Genomic DNA, 26,354 nt, shown 5'->3' with positions numbered 1-26,354 from the left:
ATCATTTCATATAAGAAATACATAATGAATATGGACTCGGCCACTAAGCAACTATTTCCAATTAAATACCTTTACTAAAGGTCCTTTAGGTAAGTTAAGATTTTATTTTTCTGGTCATTCATGGTCTATTCCAAAATACTCTGAATGTAACACCTATTTGCAATGTGTCTTTTATGTGAAGCACAGTTAATGTTAGATACATCATTTAACAACATGTCTAATAACATGAGGGAAGAAAATGGAATTAAAGCCTGAAAGTTTCCTACAAAAGTTATGCAAACACCTACATGGTTCCTGTTCTCCAGTATCCCATCCTCTGCCTTTCCACCTCACCTTCCTGTCACCCCAACGTGCACATGAGTCCCCCCGCCCCGCGACCACACATGCTTAAAGAAATTAGAAGATGCTACAATTATATGTTTCATTTAGCTACAAACACAGAATCATTTATAAATATGAGGCTCCACTGTTACAAAAAATTAAAATAAGAACTAAAAGTTATAACAATAAGGCCATCTTGTTAAAAGGTTTTATTCATTCAGATACTGACTTAAAAATGAAGATTATGGTGTTGGTAAATACCTATTTTTTATTTTAAAAAATGGTAATATTACTGCTGGGTTATGTTAATGATTAAGTTATATAGTTAGTTTTGTTTGGTAGTACTCTGATCTAGGTTGCTTGAATGAAAAATTCAGAATATGTTACTACTATAATCAGTATTTTAAGGGGCAAAACCATACCAAAACTGTTCTGTGAAGTAACAAAAAATACTTATCCTTAAATAGTCTAAAAATATGTTTGTAAGTGTTAAAATTTACCTAGTAAGACCAGAAAAAAATGAACTTCAAGGACAGACAATTCTCATATTCTCGCAGGGTAAGCCACAAATCAGTAGATCAGTGAGATATACACATAAAATGTATACCTATAAATATATATATTTATATAAATTTATATAAATATTTATAAAAATATATTTATATATATTATTATTTTTTAAAGATTTATTTATTTGACAGAGAGAGATCATGAGTAAGCAGAGAGGCAGGCAGAGAGAGAGGAGGAAGCAGGCTCCCCGCTGAGCAGAGAGCCCGATGTGGGGCTCGATCCCAGGACCCTGAGATCATGACCTGAGCTGAAGGCAGAGTCTTAACCAACTGAGCCACCCAGGTCCCCCTATTTATATATATTATATGTATATATTTACAATTTAGGTAAGGAGTTGACTACATCTAAAATGACAAATTTAGAGTGTTTTTAGAGAAGGATTATTATAAATATTAAGTGAAGAGTCCTAAGTGAGAGTTGATAAGTAACTTTCTTCTTATACCCTAAATAATGGCCAGTTTTAAAATTATTATACAATATTTTGCTCATCACACTTAAAAAGCATGTAGAAATTCTATGAAGAATTCAAACCTGAAAGATTAAAAGAATGACAATGAGTTTGCTAGAGGAAAGGTTAAAAGGGTCTAACTAATGTATAAGGGGCAATTCAGTTATTACTGTCCTCAGCAAAGAAGGATACTACTGTTGAGACCCTCTCAATGGCAGGGAAAGAATAAAGAATCTCAGCTTGTTATGGAAGTAAACTTCTTTTTTTTTTTTTTTTTAAAGATTTTATTTATTTATTTGACAGAGAGAGATCACAAGTAGGCAGAGAGGCAGGCAGAGAGAGAGGAGGCAGCAGGCTCCCCACGGAGCAGAGAGCCTGACGCGGGGCTCGATCCCAGAACCCTGAGATCATGACCTGAGCCGAAGGCAGCGGCTTAATCCACTGAGCCACCCAGGCGCCCCGGAAGTAAACTTCATTATTACCTATGGATTAGCTGACCTCGATGATAGCTAGAATAGATAATATCTTGTGTTTTACTGATCTTAGAGGAAAAAAAAATCTATCTGATATATCTATTTTAATACAGATATATAATACATCTCTATATAGATATAAAGATATCTATATTAAAAGAGACATAAAATAATATAGATATTTTGCATTATATCTATTTTAATAAAATCTAAAATCTGATCTAGTTTTAAATAAGATTAAAATGTTAATCTGACCTATTTTAATGTAATCTATCACTAAAGTTCAAATTCAACTAATTAAATGCCTCTGAAGGGGTGTGTGTCTGTGTATGTGTGTGTAAATATTAACATCTGATTTGCGTTGGAGTTCAGAGACTAAACTACTGATCACAATATTATAATTCGTTTTTTTACTGGCTTTTAAAAAATAGATGGAAGGCATTATAAACAAAATAAATAAGCTGTATCAAAATTAATACATGTACAGAGTTGCTCACTCATAACCTCTATTTATAAAGTAAAATTTTACAGCGTATTTTTTTAAAAACAAAATCCTGTAATCACAGTGAATCAAAAGTTACATATATGGGGGCGCCTGGGTGGCTCAGTGGGTTAAAGCCTCTGCCTTTCGCTCAGGTCATGATCCCAGGGTCCTGGGATCGAGCCCCGCATCGGGCTCTCTGCTTGGCAGGGAGCCTGCTTCCTCCTCTCTCTCTCTCTGCCTGCCTCTCTGCCTACTTGTGATCTCTATCTGTCAAATAAATAAAAATTAAAAAAAAATAAAATCTAAATCTAAAAAGTTACATATATGATCCTTAGATGCATTACAAGTAAGGTTTAAATAATTGAGGATAACAAATGTATGATAAGTTTAAAAAAACAGAAATACAAACTTGTTACCAGTTTGCCATACAATCCTTACGTAACTATTTTTTGAAAGCTCATAACTTACAAAAAATGCATTTTTTCTTCATATGTATCCTATCACTTTTTTTTTCTTCTTTGCAATTATTAGAAAAGGTATAATTTAAATTATTTTCTCTTTACTAACTCTTGTGGGCTTTCTCCTGCTAGGTTTCTATCACAATCTGTGCTGTAGCAAATAAAGGAACATCCATCCCCGAGTTACTCAGTAAGGGCAAAGGGCAAGAAAAGTGAGCATGATGATATGACAACAGAACAAAACAACACAGAAAAGAGAATAAAAAGATAAAGGGAATGGCACAGGACTAAAACAAATGAGAGATATTTACTAGGAAGGTTCCTATCAGATGGTCTAAACTTTGTGGAGAAAAAAAGTCATTCTTATTCTAAAAGACAAAAGAGAATTTACTTATTTTTAAATTTTAAAAAAGAATAGCTTAAGTTAAACTGAATTCAGCTCTTAACATATAATTCTGGAATAGGGATTGAATATCAGTGTGACTAAAGGAAGAAAGACACAAAGAGAAAAAGGGGGGAAGAGGTAAGAAAAGCATAAGAAAGAGAAAATCTGGTACTTCTAGTCCAACAAAAAGGAAAACTAGCAACTTGAGGGTTACATGAAGCAGGAGAAAGTCATTTATTTTAAAAAATTATCTTTTTAATAAGTTTTTTCATCTATTTCAAACTACTTTTAAGTGATTCCCCCCCCCCCCCCGCCCCATGAAAGATACAAACTCATGTTCTAATCTGATACTGGAATTTACTGGCTGTCATATGCAGTTTAGTTCAAACCGGTTACTTTAAAATGAGTATCTGAAGAGAAGAACGATTAGAACTCAGGAGCACTCCACTCTTCGGTCTTGAAATAAAAAAAACAAACCAGCCAGATCATGAGCCTCACTATCTTTTCCCTCCATCGCAAAGCAGTGTCTGTCTTTCGATCGGTGAATAATAAGCACCCCGACTCCCATTTCTCATACTCACAATCCTTCCCTGCTGCCGTCAATCAGGGCTTGAAATAAGGGCTTATTATGTGGGATGGTCTGTAAGATATTGCCATCCCCTGTCACGTAGCCGATGGCCCACTGTCCCAATCTGGTGCAGCTTAACCGGAAAATGTAGCTGTAAAGCATGATAAAATGATGTTTAGTCACATTCAAAGTGTATGTTAACTACTACACATCTGTTGGACTTCTTTAAAGTCAAAGAATAAATGGAATCGTTTAGAATAACCGAAATAAGGTCTTCTCTTCTGATTTTTACACCATTGTCCTTCTCTGTTCATTGATCTGTAAAAGCAGCACTGACAGTAATTCCAGTTCAACACCACCAGGGCTATCGGACAAAGGAACTGAGGTGGATCCACTTCAGTATCAAAGGGTCTACTGCCATCCCCACCAGCGGGTGCTCAGGATGAACTGGCGAGGACAGAAGTCGTTTTTCGGAAAGCAAAGTAAAAAATTTAATTTGTTCACCATACTTAAAGAGAGGTTGAGTCAGTTTCTACCATGGAATTCAATATATCGCTTTGTAATTTAAAATTATGCAATTTAAGTTAATGACTCTAAATTATTAATTTAATGACTTGTTTAAAAATATTTTTTGGTCTTTGGAACGTTCCAGCCATTCACCTCACTTTTAAATGAAAGATCAAAAGAGATGAGCTATATTAATGAGAAGACAAACTAGATTAAGCTCATGGCTGCCACCCAACCCTGTCTAGTTCAATGTCTTGCAACAGGAAGTTAAAATAGTTTAAAAATAGAAATCAAATTAATGACAATGACAAGGAGACTGTGACTTGGTTTTAAATTCATTGTTATTTATTTATTAATATAGCTATCTGCTTATTTCATTTGAGATCACTTATCTTTACTTAAGTGTATTGCACGCAATCTTGCCATCATGATAACCATATCTGGGTTTTATAAGCCCTTGAGCAACTCAAAAGTAGGTCAACAATTTGTTGGCTATATTTGAATACGCTGATCGTTCTACATACACGACAGAAACTTTTATCTCCTAATGTACATTAGTTACTGATGAACCAAGTACTATAAAAATAACTTTGCAGGATAAATTAACATAAATAATAGCTGTACAGTCATTCAGTTTAATTAATTTGTGTATCTGGTACTGCAAGGTGATTTCATCTTTGAAGAAAATGGGGTTTCTAAGGAAAGGAGGAAGTTGTGATTTCTAAATAGTAAGAACTTCACACTTGTTTAGAACCTTTGGAAAGAACTCCTCAAGAAAAGTCCAAAAATGTATTCTTCCACAGAGCCTGCAATAGGCTATCAGCCTGCCAATTACTGGACCCCTTAGTCAGAATTACAGACAAAATAATTCCACACAGACTTCTAGTTCTCAACTGGATCCCTCCAAAAAGCAAAACCTGAGAAACTCAAATGTCCTTGCAATAGGTCTTACTATTTTCTGTAGCATGAAGCTAAAGAAACTTCCAAGGGGAAGAAACCGTTAAACAGTTATTCTGTAAAACAAGTATTTATCAAAATCATTTGATCTGTTCACCAAGTTTTCCTAAACTTTACATTTTAAATACCACATCACACTTTAAATGATTTACCACAGACTGACCATTTCATCTTTGCCAAAAACTTAGTAGAATATATTGTTAAATTGGGAAGAAAAGGCAGACATCCTTTCGAGGGCACTGTCCTTTTATTAAAGGAACTATTCCCATAGTGATGAGGCCTGGCTTTTGCTCCCAACAGTGTTCTCTCCCAACATTATTTGTCTCCATAATCTTGAACAAGAAAACACAAAAGGGACTCGGTTTCTTAATTTCACAAATAATTTCTGCATTAAATTTGTATGATTGTGTAATTCCAAACATAGCACATCATTCAAATCAGAATCCAAAAACAAGAAGATACTTTGATCCCAATCTACAGAGCAGAAGTTATGGAAAAATCTGGTTATGAGAGATCCTTGACCAAAACAGAATGACTCATCTAAGCCACTGTCAGCATCTTAACGAGAACCAACTCTCCTTAATCTAAACAGAAGTCTTCAATAGGAGCCAAACTGTTCTCTGTCCCCACTACCTTCTTTTTATATATCACATAAATCCTTAAAAATAAAAAAGATGGAAATTTTTATCATGGCAGAGAAAAAGGAATCAACAGTATTGGCTTGTACTGGAAACCACTTTGTTAAAGGACAAACACCATTTGCACAACCAATGAGATAAATATGGCATTAGCAGAAAAACATAACCCTAAAAAAACAACCAAATGCATTCCTATAATGAAATGCTCCTATATGGAAATCAGAGTACTCATGGATGTTGGGATGGCATCTCCTACCAAAACATCACTGTATGAGGAGGACAGGTGTCCACCGTCACTGCTGCCACACCCAGCACACTGCTGGCCATAGCACAAATGCCTACTATGTAATGCATTTCTAAATGGCACATGGGGAAAATGCATGAATGAGGAAAGAAACAGATTTTGAGATCCCAGATTTGTCATTGATAAGGCAAGATATTTCAGCCAAAGCCACACGGGCTGACAAAACGGCCAACCTCTGAGTTTCACCTCGTTTCATCACCTGGGAAATAAAACATAAATTCTGAAGCTACAAAGAATGACAAGGTACTACAGAAGAAATTCTTAAGGACAAGAAATTGGTTGGATTGTAACAATAGGCTTATATATGTTTATATACTTATGTGTGCTCAACATACACATATATGTATACTTATATGTACTTATATTTGTTTATATTATATGTAAGTGTAAGTGTTTATCATAGAACCAAATTGAAGATCTTGAAAAATACCCTAAAGTTCTGACATGAAACTGATTTATTTTGTCTTCAGCAAAATATTCAAGTATTCCAATATACACATAAAATTTTATATACAAACACAGGTGCCATGAAACAGACAATACCCTCTACCAATTTGAAAATCAGAGCTCTGAGACTTAATGAATTTCTAAGTTTATCAAATTACATGGTACCATATCCTCCTTCACTTCACGAACATAGAGTTTCAGTATAAGTATCATGAATGGATTAAAAGGATTCAATTAAGAATGTGGTCTATTAGCATTTTCTTCCCTCTGTCCCCATGGGTGTTACTGATTTACTTAAAAATGAACAAGAGATGACTTTTCCTCATTAGATATACCACATAATATTGCTGCTGAAAAATCTTACCTTCCAGGTTTGGTGCTGTACTTCTGCAGTCGTGCTTTAACTTCATCATATGTGAGAAATGCCATGTAACCCGGATGTGTTACAGCTAAGAAATTCCAATTCCGTAAAATAGAGCCCCAAGGCTAAAAATATGAATAAATGAAAAGATATTATCTAGATAACATCAACCACCAATTATACACCAATACATCATTTAATATAGTTACTGAAATCTCCTAGATATTTTTTAAGTGAATATGAGCTTCGGTAGCTTAGGTCAACCTTTACCATCTAACAGCAAACATGCAATACCTTGCTCTCTTTTTAGAGAAATATTAGGCAGAAAACAGGACAGAATACAGAGAACCAAAAGAAAAACTACATACTTTCGTCAGAAATTCTATTCCCAACACAGCATTTGTGGTAATTCTGAAATATAAAACACATCACTTTTCTGTTCAAAATCCTCTAACTTTGAGTAAAAGCCAACGTCCTTACAAATGGTCTGAAAGGACTTTACAGGGTTGATGCCCAGTTCCCATTCCTCCCCATCTATTGTGACTTCTCTACTTTCTGCCTCTTCTCCAGGCACCCTGGCTTCTTTGTAGTGGGCTTGAAAACAAAGGTACTTTCCTGCCCCAGAGGCTTTATATTTGCTGATGCCTCTACCAGAATTCTTCCTCCAATGACCTAAGTGATTGCTCTCCAGTACTGCTTCCTCAATGAAGCCTTCTCAGACCACTCTATTGAAAACTGTTAGCTCTCATCACATTCCTTATCTCCCATGGTCTGTTTTGTTCACATCTGTACCTTTAAAGTATCCAATTTTATAGAACAAGAAGTTATACCAGGAATGCAAGTGATTTGGCACCGGTCACACATTAACCAGAAGCTACATGAGAATAAGGAACGTGCCTGTCTTGCTCACCAAAGGGATATCAGCACTGATGCAGTCTCAAAATACAGTGATCAGGGAGGTGTGATTGTTGAAAAGCTCCTCTAACTAGTAACTTGTTTAAAAGGCCTTGGCTCCCAACCTACCATTCTTTCCATGGTAACATACTACTGTGCTCACATTTGGTTAATTCTTGCACAATTACAGAAGGTTTATGATTTAGTAGTGAGTACGTTAAAGATCGTACACAGAAATACACAAATGAACACACATAGAGTTTGTACCATTCTTTCAGGTGCTCAGTTACCCCTCCAGTTACCAGGGCAAGAGAAAAAAAGGTAGCCAGTGATAGACCGTTTTGCTTGAGGATGTGCATGAATCATCTCGACCATAAGGCTGAAGCTACATTTATTCCAAGGACTTGGCAGCATACTCTATCTGATGTGCCAGATTATTAACTCATATCTTCTATAGAAAAGAAGAAAAAAGGTATTTGATGTTGCCAAGTGAGCGTTACTGAAGTGGTCATCCTAGATATGCTCATTGGTAGAGGGCTCTTGCTTTTGTTTGCTTTGAGACTTGTTCCTCATTATTGTTAAGCAAGTTTCGGATTCACAAGGCAGAATTCTTCAAGGATTATATCTCTTGAGATGAGGATAATAAGGGAAAGAAAGATTTAGTAATGAAGAGTTCTTTAACCTTTTCTGACATAACAAGAAAAACCTCTGGGGTATTCCCCCGGCATGCTAAAATATCTAACTGGGCAAAAAGGATCTCCGGAGGATACTATTACGAGAGGTGTCCAAGTATTTGGTGGAGGGGACATGTTTCTAATTTTCATCTAAAATCATGACTAAAAATTACATAAACAATACTTGGAATATCAGTATATATATATATATATTTTTTTTTTTTTTAAGTGAGAAATAACTGCTAGTAGAGGCGATGGGTTTTATTTTGTTTTGTTCTACTTCCCCATCTACAAAGAACAAGGATGGAGAGAATATAAAATATTTGGGTCACTTCCATAAAGTCTACAAAAACTAATGGAAGAGTTGTTTAAAAAAGTGCTGAACTTTACAGAGAACCAATGTGCAGATCGGAATACAACTGAAAAAAAAAAGAAAAAAGAAACTGTAGTTCTGAGCCAGCTGCTACAGTATTAAGCAACCATTTCTTGGTACATAATCCAGAGGGCTAGCTTCTAACTACAAAAATATTTGTGTAATAGAAAGAGTCTGTGTCCTGTTTTTCTAGTGAATGCAACCCACATTCAGAAACACATGGTAGTTACGTGTTGTTGTTGGGGTGTTTTTTTGGTTTTTGGTGTTTTTTTTTTTTTTTGGTTTTGTTTTGCTTAAAGAATTTTGCCAACTAATGGCTTAAAGAAGGCAAAATAAAATGCTTTGGAGGATAAGAATATTTTTGCAATTTGTTTTTAGATTAAAGGAAATGTTTTCACACCCACTAACACAAAATTTAGAGATTCTTAAATGACTACTGAAATTGAGTGAATTGAAGAAGCTATTCCATTCTTCCAAAATACTACTATTTTCAAGAATAGCCCTTTATTGACTTATAACTTCTGTTAGAAGAGGGGTCTGGACTGGTCTGTCCAGATCCACTCTCTTATTCCTCGCTGTAACAGATGACTTCCCTCTTCTTTTGCTCCCTATTCCATTGATGCTGTACATTCCATAGTCACAAATACATTCCCCCAAATCACATATTCCTTACGCCACCACCCCTCAGATCTCTTGCCCCATTTCTCAGTAACCCAATCTTCTCTAGTAGCAGGGAAATGGAAGGAGAAGGGGAGCAACAGCCCAGGGAGAGGGAAGAGAGAGGCAAAATCCCCCTATTTCCATTCCAGGATTTTAGCACCTGCCAATCCCAGCATCTCTGAACTACCTGGAGAGGAGAAAGAGAAGATTAAAGGCAGAAGAAAGAGGAAATGAGGGAGGTAGCCACTGCAAGACTGTACCAATGACTTCCCAGCATTTGCTCAAGTTCTGGCAGAATGTGAGGATAAGGGAAGCGAGGAAAAGAATGTAACTCGTAACCAGCTTTACAGTCTTTTCTTCCCTTATTTCATTTCCCAGACAATTCTCAAATTCATCTCCTAGTCCCCAGTGATGAGATCTTCAAACCCTTCTGCTATGTGAGATTCCAATCTTGAGTATGTACCTCACCCACTTTCAGAGCCCATCCTGCTAAATACCCTACTACCACCAACTTAGAGGTGTTAGAATTCACTGCTAATGAACCATCACCACTGTGACTGCAGAGGAATATATGTTTATCCAGTAACAGTATTCACAAAATATTCTTCATACAGGATGCATAATTATAACTTAAGAAAACCTACTACTCAATTTTTAAAGTTGTATAAAAATAAAATAACAGTAAAAGTTAATACATTTACTTTTCTATGCATGGAACTAATTTTAAGGTACATGTATGATTAGTTAAAGCATCTGAATAATGAAACCAAAAGAAGTGAAGAATCACAGAGGTGTAACGGAGCTAACTAGAGTTCTTCATTTACTTCCACAATTATATCCTTTAAAAGAGACAGGAAAAAAAAATGAAAAAAATAAAAGAGACTAGGCATGTTTGGTCCACAGGTATTTTTTGGTTTTGTTATCTAAAATTTCTCAAACTCAATACCCAAAAAACAAATAATCAAGTCAAAAAATAAGCAGAAGACATGAACAGATACTTCCCCAAAGAAGACATACAAATGGCTAACAGACACATGAAAAAATGTTCATCATCATTAGCCATCAGAGAAATTCAAATCAAAACCACATTGTGATACCACCTTATACCGGTTAGAATAGGAAAAATTGACAAGGCAAGAAACAAATGTTGGAGAGGCGTGGAGAAAGGGCAACACTCTTACACTATTGGTGGGAATGCAAACTGGTGCAGCCACTTTGGAAAACAGTGTGGAGGTTCCTCACAAAGTTAAAAATAGAGCTACCCTCTGACCTAGCAATTGTACTACTGGGTATTTACCCCAAAGATACAGATGTAGTGAACAGAAGGGCCACATGTACCCCAAGGTTCATAGCAGCAGTGTCCACAATAGCCAAACTGTGGAAAGAGCCAAGATGCCCTTCGACAGACAAATGGGTAAAGATGTGGTCCATATATACACTGGAATATTACTCAGCCATCAGAAAGGATGAATACCCAACTTTTATCTCAACATGGAAGGGACTGGAGGAAATTATGCTGAGTGAAATAAGTCAAGCAGAGAAAGACAATTATCATATGGTTTCATTTATTTGTGGTAAATAAGGAATACCATGGAGGACGTTATGAGAAGGAAGGGAAAAATGAAGGAGGGGGAATCAGAGAGGGAGATGAACCATGAGAGTGTGGACTCTGGGAATCAAACTGAGGGTTTCAGAGGGGAGGCAGATAGGATGGGTGATATAATGATGATTTAAATATCTGGTGATGGATATTAAGGAGAGCACGTATTGCAAGGAGCACTGGGTGTTACACACATAAAATGAATCATAGAACACCACATCAAAAACTAATAATGTACTGCAGAGGGACTCACATAACATAACAAAAAATAAATTAAAAAACTTTCATGGTAACTCTACTTAAAAAGATTCTTTTGAGGCGCCTGCGTGGCTCAGTGGTTAAAGCCTCTGCCTTCAGCTCAGGTCATGATCTCAAGGTCCTGAGATCGAGCCCCGCATTGGGCTCTCTGCTTGGCAGGGAGCCTGCTTCCCCCCTCTCTCTCTGCCTGCTTCTCTGCCTACTTGTGATCTTTGTCTGTCAAATAAATAAATAAAATCCTTAAAAAAAAAAAAAAGATTCTTTTCCTCTCATCTCAGGAAACATAAATAAGACACACATAACTTAGAGTATTAAGATTACCTGCACTGTTTTTAAGTGAAACAGCTTATAAGAAAATATGTGCACATATTAAATAACAGTTGGGGTAACTGTTTAATGTGGGTTAAACACTTTTAACCAACATTAAAGTGCCCTCATAACTTTCACATATAACCGAGGCATTCTAGCATTTAAAAAGTCATCCAGGCTCCCCATAAAAAACACACTCTTCCTAGAATGAACAGTTAGGTTTAAGACAGGAAAATAATTTTTTTCTCTTCTTTCACAAGGGAAAGAAACAAAACTTCTACTATTTCAAATGTCTTTGTATTATGTGAAATGAACTATTTGTAAAATTATCAAAAACCTTTAAAGAAAGGAGAGGTTCTATTATAAAATGGTATTATAAAATACTATAAAATAGTATCGACTAACATCTTTTTACAAAATGTATCATCAAAATCAGAGAAAATTGAGAAAAGTAAGCTAATGGCTTACACCAGCATACCTCGTTTTATTGTGCTTTGCTTTACTGCACTTCACAGATACTTTGTTGTTGTTGTTTCTGTTTTTGCAAACTGAATGTCTGTGGTAACCCTACACTGAGCAATTCTATCATGCACCATTTTCCAATAGCATTTGTTCACTCCAAGTCTCTGACATTATTTTGGTTTTTTTTAAAGATTTATTTATTTATTTGAGAGAGAGAGAGCGAGCAGGGGGAGGGGGAGAGGGAGAGAGAATCTCAAGCGGACTCCCCACTGAGCACAGAGCCCGAGACACGGGGCTTGATATCAGGACCCTGAGATCATGACCTGAGCCAAAGTCAAGAGTCAGACACTTAACTGACTGAGCCACCCCTGCACCCCATATTTGGTGATTCTTAAAATATCTCAGATATTTAAATCATCATTATATCTGTTATAGTAATCTGTGATCTTTAATGTTGCTACTATAATTTTCAGCGGTATCACAAACTACACCCACATAAGATGTTAAAGGTAACCCATAAATGTGTGTTCTGACTGCTCCACTAACCAGCCATTCCCCCATCTCTCTCCTTCTCTTAGGGCTCTCTATTCCCTGAAACACAACAATATTGAAATAAGGCCTATCAATAACCCTACAATGTCCTCTACATGTTCAAGTGAAAGAAAGACCTCATGCTTAGCTTCCTTTAAATCAAAAACTAGAAATGATTCAGCTGAATGAGGAAGGCAAGCTGAAAGACAACACAGACTGAGAGCCAGGCCTCCTGCACCAAATAGCCAAGTTGTGAAAGCAAAGGAGAAGTTCTTGAAGGAAATGAAAAGTGTTAGGCCAAGGAGCGCACAAATGATAAGAAAGCAAAACAGGCTTATTGCTGATACAGAGAAAGTTTTACTGGTCTGGAGAGCAGACCAGACCAGCCATAACCTTCCCATAAATGAAAGCCTAATCTAGAGCAATGCCCTAACTCCTTAATTCTAGGAAGGCTGAGGAGGTCAGGAAACTGCGGAAGAAAAGTATGAAGCCAGCAGAGGTTGGCTCATGAGGTTTAAGGAAAGAAGCCATCTCCATAACATAAAAGTGCCAGGTGAAGCAGCAGGTGCTGATTGATGTAGAAGCTGCAGCAAGTTATCCAGAAGATATGGCTAAAACCACTAATGAAGGTGGCGACCTTAAACAAGAGGTTTTCAGTGGAGATGAAACGGCCTTCTGTTGGAAGAAGATGACACCTAGGACTTTCATAGCTAGGGAGGAGAAGTCAGTTCCTGGCTTCAAAGCTTCAAAGGACATGTTGACTCTCTAGTTAGGGGCTAATGCAGCTGGTGACTTAAGTTAATGTCCATGCTCATTTACCATTCTGAAAATTCTAGGGCCCAAGAGTTATGCTACATCTACTCTGTTTGTCTCTAGAAATGCAACAACAGAGCCTGGATGACAACATGCCTGTTTACAAACTTGTTTAATGAAGAGTTTCAGCCTACTTTTTAGACCTACTTCTCCAGGCAAAAGCTCTCTTTCAAAAATATTAGTGCTTGTTGTTGATGCACAGTCATCCAAGGACTCCAATGGAGATGTACAATGAGATTAATTATTTTCATTCCTGTCAACACAACAGCCCATGGATCAAGGAATAATTTCACCTTTCAAGTCTTTTTATTTTTTTTAAAGATTTTTTTTTTTTTTATTTGAAAGAGAGAGAGAAAGAGCATGAGAGGAGTAGAGGGAGAGAGTCCTTGAAGCAGATTCCCCACTGAGTGTGGAACCTGATGCAGGGTTCCATATCATGACCCATGAGATCATGACCTGGACCGAAAGCAAGAGTTGAATGCTCAACCACTGGGCCACCCAGGCGCCCTCAAGTCTTATTACTAAAAAGATACATTTTGTAAGGCTATAGCTTCTCTAGAGAGTGATTCCTCTGATGGATCTGGGCAAGGTTAACCGAAAACTTTCTGGAAAGGATTCATTACTCTAGATCCCATTAAGAATATATGCGATTCATGGAAAGAGGTCAAAATACCAATATTCACAGGAGTTTGAAAGAGGTTGATTCCAGTTCTCATGGATGACTTTGAGGGGTTTAAGGCTTCTGTGGAGGAAGTAACTGTAGATGTGGTGGAAACAGCAAGAGAACTAGAATTAGAAGCGGAGCCTGAAGATGGAACTGAATTACCGCAATCTCATGATAACAACCTTAACAGCTGAGGAGCTGCTCCTTAGGAATGAGTGAAGAAAATGGTTTCTGGACAGAGAATCTACCCCTGGTGAAGATGCTGTGAAAATTGTTGAAATGACAATAAAAGATATAGAATATTAGTTGATAAAGCAGCAGCAGGGCTTGAGAGGATTGACTCCAATATTGAAAGTTCTACTGCGGGTCAAATGCTTTCAAACAGTATCACGTGCTACGGAAAAATTGTTGGGGAAAGAAGATCAATCAGCGCAGCAAACTTCATTGTTGTCTTATTTTAAGAAATGGCTGCAACCACTCCAGCCTTCACCACCCTGATCAGTTAGCAGTCAGCAACACCGAGGCAAAGACTCTCCAGCAGCAAAAAGATTACAACTCACTGAAAGCTCCGGTGATGGTCAGCTTTTTTTTTTAGCAATGAAGTATTTTTAAATTAAGGTGTATACATTGCTTTTTTAGGACATGATGCTATTACACATGTAATAGGCTACAGTATAGTGTAAATGTAACTTTTAGATGCACTAGAAAACCAAAAAAAAAAAAAAATTCTGACTTGCTTTATTGTGATATTCATTTTATTGCACTGGTCTGGAACTGAATGACCCTGCAGCATCTCCTAGATGTGCCTATATATACCAAGGGAATAACCATGAAACTAGTGTAAACTGAAAATATGCAAAAGCACAATTTCTGCAATCATTAATCTAGTTTCTTATCCTATACACCCAGGTACAATTATGATCTTAAAGTTGTAATAAAATAAAATGTATTCTATAAGTATTGTTGACAAGAGTTAATTTGCCTTCTGTTAACAGGTCCTTTCATAAATTAAAAGTTAATCCCACACAATTTGATTTTCTTACATAAATCAGTCACCAGATCCTTGCAAACTCGTGCCAAGGAGAATCATAAATCAGAGAAGAGAAATTCTTATAACATGGGAAACATGAAAACCAATATTGTACTCCAACATTTGTTGAAAGCATGTTTCAAACAGAATAAATCTTACTACAGACTAAAACAATAAAAAATTGCATCAAAATAAAAGCAAGTCTGTTTTCTGATCAATTTGCCTCACTTACTATAGAATTTATATTACTACAATCATAAAGATTTTAAGGGGAATTCTTTCATTGTGTGACTACTTGAATTGAATGTCTTAGATGATATAACAATTTAGTGGCAGAGTCAAATTCAGGACACAAATTTCAAGTCTTCATGTCTAATTCCATGAAGATCTACAAAAGAATAAAATGCTAGCATCCAGCTTTCATCATTCAATGACACTTGCTTCTGAAAAGCTATGTGAAGAAATTTATAAAGGACAGATTAAAAAATAAAAACAACAGGACTAGAAGGTTAATGTCACAGTCATACATATTAGTGAATAAACAAAAAAAGAAAAACAAAAACAAAGCCTAAATTTTCCCAAAGAGGAATTTGTTAAATCAATGACATACTATTTTGATGGACTATTATGTAGCAAATGAAAATTAATAATTTTATTAATGAAAAAGATTTACTGACATGAAAAAAGGTTTATAACATATGATTGAATGAGCAATATAAGTTGTAAAACAGTATACACCATTGGAATCTCCTATAGAGAACCTGCTAAATTTATGATTTATTGCCAAGTTTACTATTTCCATTTTCACCAAATGAATGCAGGAGACAAAGGGTTCGAGAAGTTGGGATACAACCTCAGCAAACGTCCACCTGTAAAATTTGTATTCTGTTAGTCACTGGGCTAAAAAGACAAATTAAAGTGAAAAACTAAATAGGAAATTTAGAAACCAAGCTCTTCTGCCTGAATCTTCTTAAAGCTAACAAGTAATCACCAGCCTCATAGCACTTGGTCCTTCGAACTTAAGCCCTCAACATACAGCAGTGACCAAAACCTTACACCAGCGACTTCAAAATTAGAGACTACCGAAAATGAGATTATTTCTCATATGTTTGTGTCTGTGAGAGAGCTGTACACACACACATACACACAAATGAACCCACGCACCTCACGTGCACACACAGGGAGGTAGATCAGGTGGGAGGAAAGGATGAAGCACATAGGAAGCTTACCTGAAAAAGCCTGGTAAAAATATCAAATTCAAAAACTGAAATGTAATCATTACAAGTTAAATCAATTGTTGATTTCAAAGCCATTGCTTCCAGGCCAGAGCTAATCTGATGAACCTCATGAAGGCACTGTCTGAATACTTTCCATGGTACAATAGTTCTGTGCAAGGAAAAGAAAAAAAAAAAAAAAGGAATTGAATCAAGTGTCCTTTAAGACTAGCTTCCACTGAAACAGCACAGTTCAATCATAACATTAATATAATTAATTGCATTTGTACTAAAAGACAAATCGTTGACAAAAAAGACTAATAGGTGTTCATAATTTAGAACACTGGTAATAGGTTTTGCTAACTGGCTTATTTTCCATTTGCTAAGAATGGGACAAAAATCTAAGTCAATTTCTCTCTCAAACAATCCGTGGCTATCAAGATATTTCTAAAAATACATCCAAAAGAAAGATGAGGTCAAAGTTCTGTGTGTCTGACCTCTTGTCATAAGATCATTTGACTTTGAATCAAGTTAAATTTTCCCTCCTCTTTATTTCCTTAAAATAACTCTAAGACTATGGGTGCACACAATAGTAGGAATTCTTTATTCATGGCACAAAAGAGTAATCTACCATTTTGAGAAAGCTCAGGTGGAAAGTCAGGAAGGCAATTTTATCCATTACCCTCCTTGTATTCTGCAGAAAAAGAGTGCATTATCTAACCTTTCATATTAATACAAAGGGAAATTTTAAATTGTTTAGCCGACCACACTGGCTAGCATATAGAAACATACTTATTCAAAACTTATTCATTTTTCTTAAATATCATGCAGCAAAATTTTTATTAAGTAACACATTTACATAGTTTAAAAATTTAGAAGAGAAAAAAAATGATATCCAAGGAAGTCTCCCATTCTGTCCTCCACCTGACCAGTTTCTGACATTCACCACCTCCTAACCCACCATGAAAATAAGTAATACCCATTATTCCTCCCTTAGTTCATTTTCCTCCTTTGGGAATGTTAAATGCCTACTCCTGAATAGGTGAAAGAAAGAAATCATTCATGTTTTTAAAATTTTAAGCTGCAGTTTTCACAATAGGACATCATAAAAGCTATACATACCCTCTGATAAGATTATAAATATTTAAGCCTTAGGTTTTCCTTTATTAGTATCTCTTAAGAAGTAAAAGACTCAGGCAGAATGGACTACATCAGTCCTATGCTATACTAATTCTCCCAGTGAAGAACTGACGTAAGTGTACAATTATATATTCATTCAGTAATTATCTGCTGCAGTGGTTGTCAAACTTGAGCATTCATAGGGATCACTGAAGGGCTTGTTAAGACAGAAATTGCTGGTCCGCAACCCAGGATATTCTAACTCACTATGACTGAGGTGGGACTGGAGAACTTAAGTTCCCAAGTGATGCTGACGCTGCTGGCTGATCTGGGGCAACACTCTTGAGAGTCACTGATCTCGTAATTGCTAAGGCACTGTGGATAAATACAATTATGAAAATACACGATACCATCTGTCCTTGAAGAAGATACACACAGGGTAGAAATAAGACACATAATACTAAAAAAAAAAAAAAAAAAAAAAACCTGGGGTGGGGTGGGGTGGGATATACAAGGAAGTGCTGGAGGAATTCAGAGAAGGAGTGATCTACGGCAAGACGAATAAATGAATGGTGGGGCAGGCTGACGATACTATGCTATCTTATAAGAAAGTTTAGGTTTGATATACCACTAAAAGAAAGAAAAGTATGAGGCTGAATACATCAAAAGGCTTTCCTCTATGTATGAAAAAAACGGGAAACCACAGAGAACCGAAGAGACACGCCACATCAGACGCCGTTTAGAAGAAACACACGTCAGGCTCTGGTTAAGGTTAATAAAATGCTGCTGTTTTAAGAAAACAAGGAAAACTTCTTATGATCATGTTAGAAGGCTATTGATTTATGGCAAAGTGAAAATATGCAATTGTGTCCAGTTTCATTACAGTTACCCCGAAAGTGATGCTTAAGCAGCACGGTTTTCTTTCCCAAATTAAGGTTCAAATATTCAATGCATAAAAGGGATGTGAACCGTAATATTCAAATTTTTAAAAAATTATACAAAAACTACTGATTTAAGAACGTTATATGTTTTACTTTTGTATGCACATGTTAAGAGAAACTTGTCTTGCCTATGAAGTATAAAAAGTAAATCAACTGGCTAGACACCTTTGATATGTTATCATAAAAAAGTTATTTTCATCCCAATATTTAAGGTGCTTGCAGATCATAACTCTTGAATGCCCAATGATTTCCCAGAGCAAATTCTTAAAAAACGTATGAACTTCTAAAATTGTAGTCTGACAAACCATTTTGGAACAATCATTTACAAAGGAGCAAGCCACATTTCCCCAGTACTTGTGTAAATGACACTTGTTCACAGTTCACTTGTGATAAAGGTCCAAACAAGTTCAATTAAGGGTTTTAACACGGATTAAGAAGAAAGAGCATTACGCTGAAAAAATAAATAAATTTAAAAAAAAGAAGAAAGAGCATTATCTGGTTAACTAACTACATACAAAATTTGTACAACAGATACTTTTTATCAGCTGAGCCACCCACCATAGAAAATGGTGAAAAGGAAGAGGGTTTCATGAGTGAAGAACAGAAATGGCAAGCAATGACTTCTTTAAAAAAAAAGAAGAAGAAGAAGAAGAAGAAGAAGAAGAAGAAGAAGAAGAAGAAGAAGTAGTTCTAAGACTGTTGCACTAAGGAGCTAACCTTTCCAAAGAGTATTTCAAGATTTCAGGTTGCTACCTTCTTTCCTGATGTGTGTGTTGGGCGGGGGAGGGAAGGTGAAGGAGAGGATAGCTTTTCACACCTTTAATTAAACTATAGCAACAATAGAGAGTAGTAGTTTCTATTCTCTTTCCCTAGAGATGAAGTCAGAGAAAATATTAATGAAAATTGTTTCACAAATACATACAAACTTCATTGTGCTGGCAGAGATCTGGGAATAGAAACGAGGAAGAAAAAGAAAAGGAATAGAACATAAAAGCTTCAAGCTCTCACCAATCCAAAAATACTTTAATCTGTCCTTTTTGCCACTTACAATTATAAATCACTTTAATTACAAGGTGAATTAACTTTAAAATCTACTAAAAGTACAAGTAGTTCTTAATCCACAAAGAATGGAATACAAGGCCAATGGTTAGCCAGACACTTAAAATAGTAATGATTTCAGGATTTTTAAACTTCCAGTAAGAATAAGAGCTGCGATTTATTGATGTCATTTTTATTGATTGATTGATTGATTATCTACTCTCTTCACCAGCCTCCAAATGCTATTATAATATCTATTACTGGAGTTTGTCACAATAATAGGCAGATAATTTATTTATTTTCACGATACAGATGGGAAAACTGAAGCCGAAGGAGGTTGAATAATTTGCCAAAGAAAGACTATATATGTTCAGGCATTTTGATAAGTTCAGAACAGAAATATAAATAAAGTCACAATCTAATTAAGTGTAAAGACTTGTAAATAAGTCATATTGTGTGTGCCATGTGCAAAAGTTATTATAGAAAAAGATGGATGTGCCTTAGAAACCCCATGAGATGTAGCTCCTTAAGAACAGGAATTGTATCTGATTCACCTTTACCCAAAACAAACAAAGTGTGCAACTAAGATTTGTATAACTAGATTAAACTGTGTCTAGGGAAAGCAAGGGAGTGTTACGTGGAGGAGGAGCCCAGTATTTATGCTCCACCTGCTTTCTCTACTACATAGAAATCTTTTGAGGACTGAGAAAGAGTAACAGTCTGTTCATATCATGTCAGGAGAGGTAAGAACTTAATACATTATTGTTAGATGAGAAGTCTTGGTCTGTTTACCAAGAAAATAAGAGTAACTTTATTTATTGTCTTGAAAACAGAGTGAGTGTCCTTTCAGATAAAAACAGACACACGGAAACAAAACTGAAAAGGTGTCAGTAGGTCAGCAACTGACAGGTCACTCAAATCTTCTAGGCTTTTCTCCTCTTCCATAAAAGTAGAAGAGTGTATTGGGTATTCCAATTTGAAAATCTTGCAGTTTAAAAAAATAAAATAAAATAAAAGGAATGGATCACAAAAAATTGTCAGGAGATTGTCACCAAAATTAAAAAAAAAAAAAAAATCTCAACAAAGGCCAGAGTATTTGAAAAGTCATATACTTCTGGTGTGAATGAGAATTATACAGAGAATTATACAGAATTTCTAAAAGGCAATTTGGCACCAAGCTTCAAAAGCCTGTATTTTTTGGCCCTGAAAGCCTACTTCTAGGGATTTTACCTCACAAAATTATGTCAAAAATAAATAAACACAGAGCAGCACATATATCCATCCATAAGTCTCTTCAATACAGTGTTGTTCATAAATAAAAAATCAAAAACAAATATGCTCAATGGTAATAAAACATACTATATTCAAAGATTATAATATTTTTTTAAAAATATCTTATTTATTTATTTGACAGAGAGATCACAAGTAGGCAGATGCAGGCAGAGAGAGAGAGAGGGGAGGAAGCAGGCTCCCCACCGAGCAGAGAGCCCAATGCCGGCCTGGATCCCAGGACTCTGAGATCATGACCTGAGCCAAAGGCAGAGGCTTAACCCACTGCTTAACCACTTTGGTGCCCCAAAGATGATTATAATTTAACAGCAATTCACAGTTGTACAAAAGAATATTGTCATGGAAAAGTGTCCCAGACATACTTAAATGGGAATAGCATTTTTGAAATTGTATGTCCTTTATGATCCAATGCTAAAAACTATCTAAAATGTCTGGAGAGATTAATACACAGTTTAACTGATAAGAACTGATCATGGTGGGAGTTCAACTGATTATTTTATTTTTCTCTATAGGCAGAAGTTTATTAGAAATAAAGACATAAAAGACATGCTACAACTGTTTAAAATATATTCCATAATCATAAGAAGAATCAAAAACAAAAATTTTAACAGTATTTGCCTTGGGCATGATTTTATATGAAAGAAATATAAAAGAATTTATATATTAAACTATGAGAAGAAATAGAATTCAACATAGTTTCAGAATATAAAACTAATATAAAATCAGTTGTATTTCTATAAATAAGCAATGTATCATTAGAAACTAAAACTTAAAAATACTTGATTTTTACAATAGCATCTGAAAATATTAAATAAACAGGAATGAGGTTAACAAAAGATGAGTGACGCCGAGAGATAAACACAAACACACACACATACAGAGATATAAAAGACACAAAGGGATAGAACACTTTAATGGACTGGCAGATTCAATATTCTAAAGATATAAATAATCCCCAAACTCACTCTTAGATTTAATATAACTCCAATCAAAAATTCTAGGAGATATATCTGTAGTAGGAAATGGTAGGCTGATTCTAAACTTTATAGAGAGATGTCAAAAGCCAAGAATAATCAAGCCCATCTTCAATAAAAACAACACTGACAAATTCACACTCTGTGTAAAGACAGTGTGATAACTACACAAAAATAAACAAACAGATGGAACAAAACAATAATTTTAGAAAGGAATACAACTATATTTGGAAATTGGATATGCAGATAAGATTTAAATAAGATTTAAACAGCAGTGGGGAATGGATGATGTTTTCAATAAATGCTGCTGAGTCAAATGGATGTACATATGGAAAAAAAACTGAATCTTGACTCTTCCCTAATACTATATAAAAATTCTATTTTAGATTATTGTTTTATCTTTGATATTTAGGTCTAAGGTTAAAGGGGTTTTTTTTTAGTAGAAACTAGAGAATATCTTCAATACTTTAGAGCAAGCAAAAAATTTAAACAGGACCCAAAATGCTCAAAGGATAAAGGAAAAGAGAAATTAAAACCTGCATTCATGAAGAGAGATCACTAACAAAGGGGAAAAAGAAACACACACTGGGGGAAACATATAACTGACAAAAGAGTCCCATCTAAATATTAATAATAACTACTCAAAATCGGGCAAATGATTTTCACATACACAAAGAAATCAAAATGTTCAATAAACAAAGATATATTCAGCTTCACTGGTCATCAGAGAAGCATACGTTAAAAACACAGTGAGATTCCACTTGACCTCCCTAGTATGGTTTATGAAGAAAAAAAAAAATCACAAAGGATATCAAAGGGTTGGAGAAGACACAAAGCAACAGGAACCTTTAGGCACTGCTCAAAGGTGATTCAGTTGGTAAGCCACTTTAGAAAACTCCTAAAAGCTACTAACTCTAAAATTATGCAGAAACTAGAAGCCAGCAATTCCATTCCTAGATACATCCAACAGATATGCATATATAGGTTTTTAAAAATATATTAAAAAAGTTCATAATAGCACTACTGATGATAACCCAGAGGAGGAAGAACCCAATGACCATCATGAATAGAATCAATAGGTAAAGTATGGTATAGCTGCACAACGGAGCAAGAAGAATGAACAGTCTGTCACATAGCAGAACCTGGGTCCATTTCATAAACAAAGAATGAAAGGAGTCAGATTTTTTTTTTTTTTAAAGAACATAGTTGTAGGATTTCAAGTATGAATGATTCCATGAAGCTAGGAGTCAGGATACCATGAGCAGACAGAGACTGTATGGAACTTGCTGAGAGGTTGGGGGAAGGGGTTCTCGGAATTACAGGTAATACGTTATTTATTTTGGTGGCATTTACATTGGTGTGTTCACTTCATGAAAATTCTTTACCTTACACATGCTTTGTATACTTTTCTGTATGTATATTAAACTGAATATATAAGGCTTTACAAATTTTTACATAAAAACTTGAAGATGAAAAAGAAGAAAATGTGGGAACAGATGTAGTACTTGTCATAATATAGACAAGGAAGTCAATGTGTATTTGTTGGTTGCTGGTTTTGTTGTTGTGGTGGGGGTGGGGTGTTGATAGTAGTTGTTTCAAATTCCTTCTAGCTAAAGGAGATAAAATGTCACCTTGATTTTAAACAAAATGAAAATCTGTTCTATCTGTATTAACCCATTCCTATTTTTAATTTCATTTGAATTTGGTCAGAAAATTCACTTTGACCAACAAAGATGTATCCAGTGTCAATACCTTTAAGTTGAGGGCTAGTTTTGTTCAGAAGATAATGAAACATTCATAAGACGTTTTATACGTTTTGATTTTTATTATGGATGCAAATATTAGTACCGTGACTCCTAAGTCTGTTGATACATTGCATATACATATCCCTAAATCCAATATTTTTCTGCAATTATTTCTGTAATTTGTTAAAGAATATGAAAATAGACTGTTATCAGGCTCTACTGTTCTTACTCTTCCAACACAAATGTTTCTAGACACGAAAGTTTTTGTTTGTTTTTGAAAAGCAAGTATTTTTCAGCAACCCACACAAAAAACATACCAAAATTCTCATCAAATAGTTACCTTACAACTCCTCACAGGCACAATGGTAACCATGGTTATCAAGGATATTCATAATTAGATCTAACCATTTCTGTGAAAATTCTTGACTCGCATACAGAAAGACACATATGTTGGGTATTTAGGATTTTTTTTTTCTCAAAAAAATTCATAACATTTGGTCTGTAGTGTAGACAAGCATTACTTCTCTGTAAAATGGACAAGTATCATTCTCATTTTCAGATTCTGAAAGTTCAATTTTGAGACAAATACTTTTTATAAAATTGCAGAAACAAGGAAAATAGTTTCTTCAACATTATTCCTGATTTTCTCAGTAAGCTCATTCACATGATAGATTTGATGCTTTCTAACTTCTGGTCTCATGACCAGACTTTTGAACATGACAAATTTACTACAGGCATGACACTACTTTGGACATAATTCCATTTATTTTCTGGCTTTGAAATAAATAAAATTTACTGGTGAAAAGGGATAGGAAGAGGAACTGTAAATATAATCCGTAAGAACATGTCAAAATTCCATGTTTAATTTTTCTACTTAGTAGTCATTAACCATAGAAAAACAAAGATTCTGGTCTTAAAACAATGAATATTTGTTCTTTTCTTTCTACTGCACAACTTTCTTCAGTATATTGTTTCTGAACGGTTAATGATACTTGGTAGGTTTTAAGACACATGAGCTACATGGATCACAGCAAGATAACCTTTTATCTTCTGAGGTCAGATTAAAGAAAATCAGAAAGTTACAGATCCTAAAATTAGAAAACCCTGTCACAGAAGGGCTTACGCAAGGCTTTAAAATGATCTTCCCTTTAGCAATAAGAGCCCAGCCTATCTTATAAACAACAAAGTCCATAATTTCAAAAATTCCTCATAAGTCTCTCTACAAAGGTGAAATGAGTTGACAAGCAATAGGCAAAGTCTGCTAGATCTAAGATAAACTGAAGCAAAAGAAATATCCAACTTCAACGACACTTCTAAAACCCTCACATAAGAAACTGCATAAACACATGGAGTCTATTAAAGCTTTGGTTATGAAGGAGACTTAAAGAATTTCTTAAAAGAGAAATCAGGTATTAAGTGCTTTCATGTTACTACAACTAATGGAAACTATTTAAAGTCTTTATCTAGTTTGATCTTTAAGTATTATTATCTGGTTCATCTCCCTCTTTCTTTAAATATTGTCTTCCTTTAGCATGTGTAATTCTACCATGCTCCTCATGTTTTTTCCCCTGCTTTTCTGGCAATTCCTCCATTTCCTTAAATTTCTTCAATGAACACTTCATTTATCAGAATTCATTTTTTTCTTTTTAAGATTTATTTATTTCTTTTAGAGTGAGAGAGCACGAACAAGAGGGGCAGAGGGAGGAGAGAGAGAATCTCAAGTAAACTCCAAACTCAGCTTGGAGTCTGACTCAGGGCTCAATCTCAACCATCATGACCTGAGCCAAAACCAAGAGTCCAACTCTAACTGACTATGCCAACCTGGCACTCCCATTTATCAGAATTCTTTAAGCATCTGTCTCTCTTCATTCTCCCTGCACATTCTGCATGGTCTACATCAATGGCTTCACATAGCTTTCGGAGATTACAAACTCAAATATCTGGGAACCAGGCAGTTAACAGAAATGAGTAAAGAGATCCAGCGAAGGATTGCAATGAAATGAAGGAGAGCATATCTCAACTGGGCAGCTGGCACCCAGATCTAGAGAAATGTTGCCCTATCAGAATTCTGATCTAGTGGTGCCATCACTTCCAATTATTCAATAAAATTCAATACATTATTTTTTATGGAAAATGAATTTTTAAAAGTTACTATTAATTTTTTAGTCAAATATTTCATAAAGCCAAGAAATACTCCACAGGCTATCAACCTGCAAACTCTCATAAATATACCATCAATTCTAAAATCTCTACCCTATTCTATATTCTTTCCATAGTCTCAAGGTTATATATCCAACTTACTAATGCTTATCACCACACAGATTTATCTAGGTACACAAAATCAAACATAGTCTAAACTGAACTTATCTGGATGCCAAATCCCCTCTTCTTCCTATTTTTCCTCTCTCACTGAAAGGGCACTAGTTGTTCAAATAAGAAATTGAGAAATCACATTTGAATCCTTTCTTCGGCCTCATATAGCTTAATAATCAGGTATGCTTCAGTTTATCTTTATATCATTCTCAAATCCATGTATTTCTTTTACTTATATATATATGTATAAGTTATTTGGTGTATTCATTCCATTTCATGTATTATTTTATATATGGATTATTTTATGTATATTATTATAAGTGCTACCTAGTTTTCTACAATGGCATCCTACCTATGAGTCTTCTATTTCTCTTCTAATTTTTCAGTTTCTAAAGTATGTGGGGGTGGGGGAGGCAGTTAGACCCCAGAGGGTATACAAGATGATCCTTTTTGGGATGAGAAGAAAATATTGAAATTATACTTGCATTTTTATGTAGTTTTTATTTTGATTTTTTTGAAAATTTATTTATT

General features: G+C 35.2%; 1 protein-coding gene across 4 annotated transcripts in view; it reads right to left on the bottom strand.

The window, feature by feature from the left end:
* The window catches only part of CBLB (Cbl proto-oncogene B), a 222,857-nt gene that overhangs the window by 95,496 nt on the left and 101,007 nt on the right, over positions 1-26,354 (bottom strand). For all 4 annotated transcript variants that reach the window (XR_006818015.1, XM_046002091.1, XM_046002092.1 and 1 more), the window contains exons 5-7: positions 16,419-16,575; positions 6,925-7,046; positions 3,721-3,858 (exon numbers count right to left, since the gene is read on the bottom strand). Coding sequence is in view for 3 of the 4 variants with exons in the window: in XM_046002091.1 (XP_045858047.1) it covers positions 3,721-3,858; positions 6,925-7,046; positions 16,419-16,575 (417 nt within the window). In the remaining variant the exon portion in view is untranslated. The remainder of the gene's footprint in view (positions 1-3,720; positions 3,859-6,924; positions 7,047-16,418; positions 16,576-26,354) is intronic.

Source organism: Meles meles, chromosome 4 (genome assembly GCF_922984935.1).
Source record: "Meles meles chromosome 4, mMelMel3.1 paternal haplotype, whole genome shotgun sequence".
Taxonomy (NCBI): domain Eukaryota; kingdom Metazoa; phylum Chordata; class Mammalia; order Carnivora; family Mustelidae; genus Meles; species Meles meles.
Note: the sequence above shows the minus strand (reverse complement) of the source record. Positions and strands in the feature narration are given on the sequence as shown.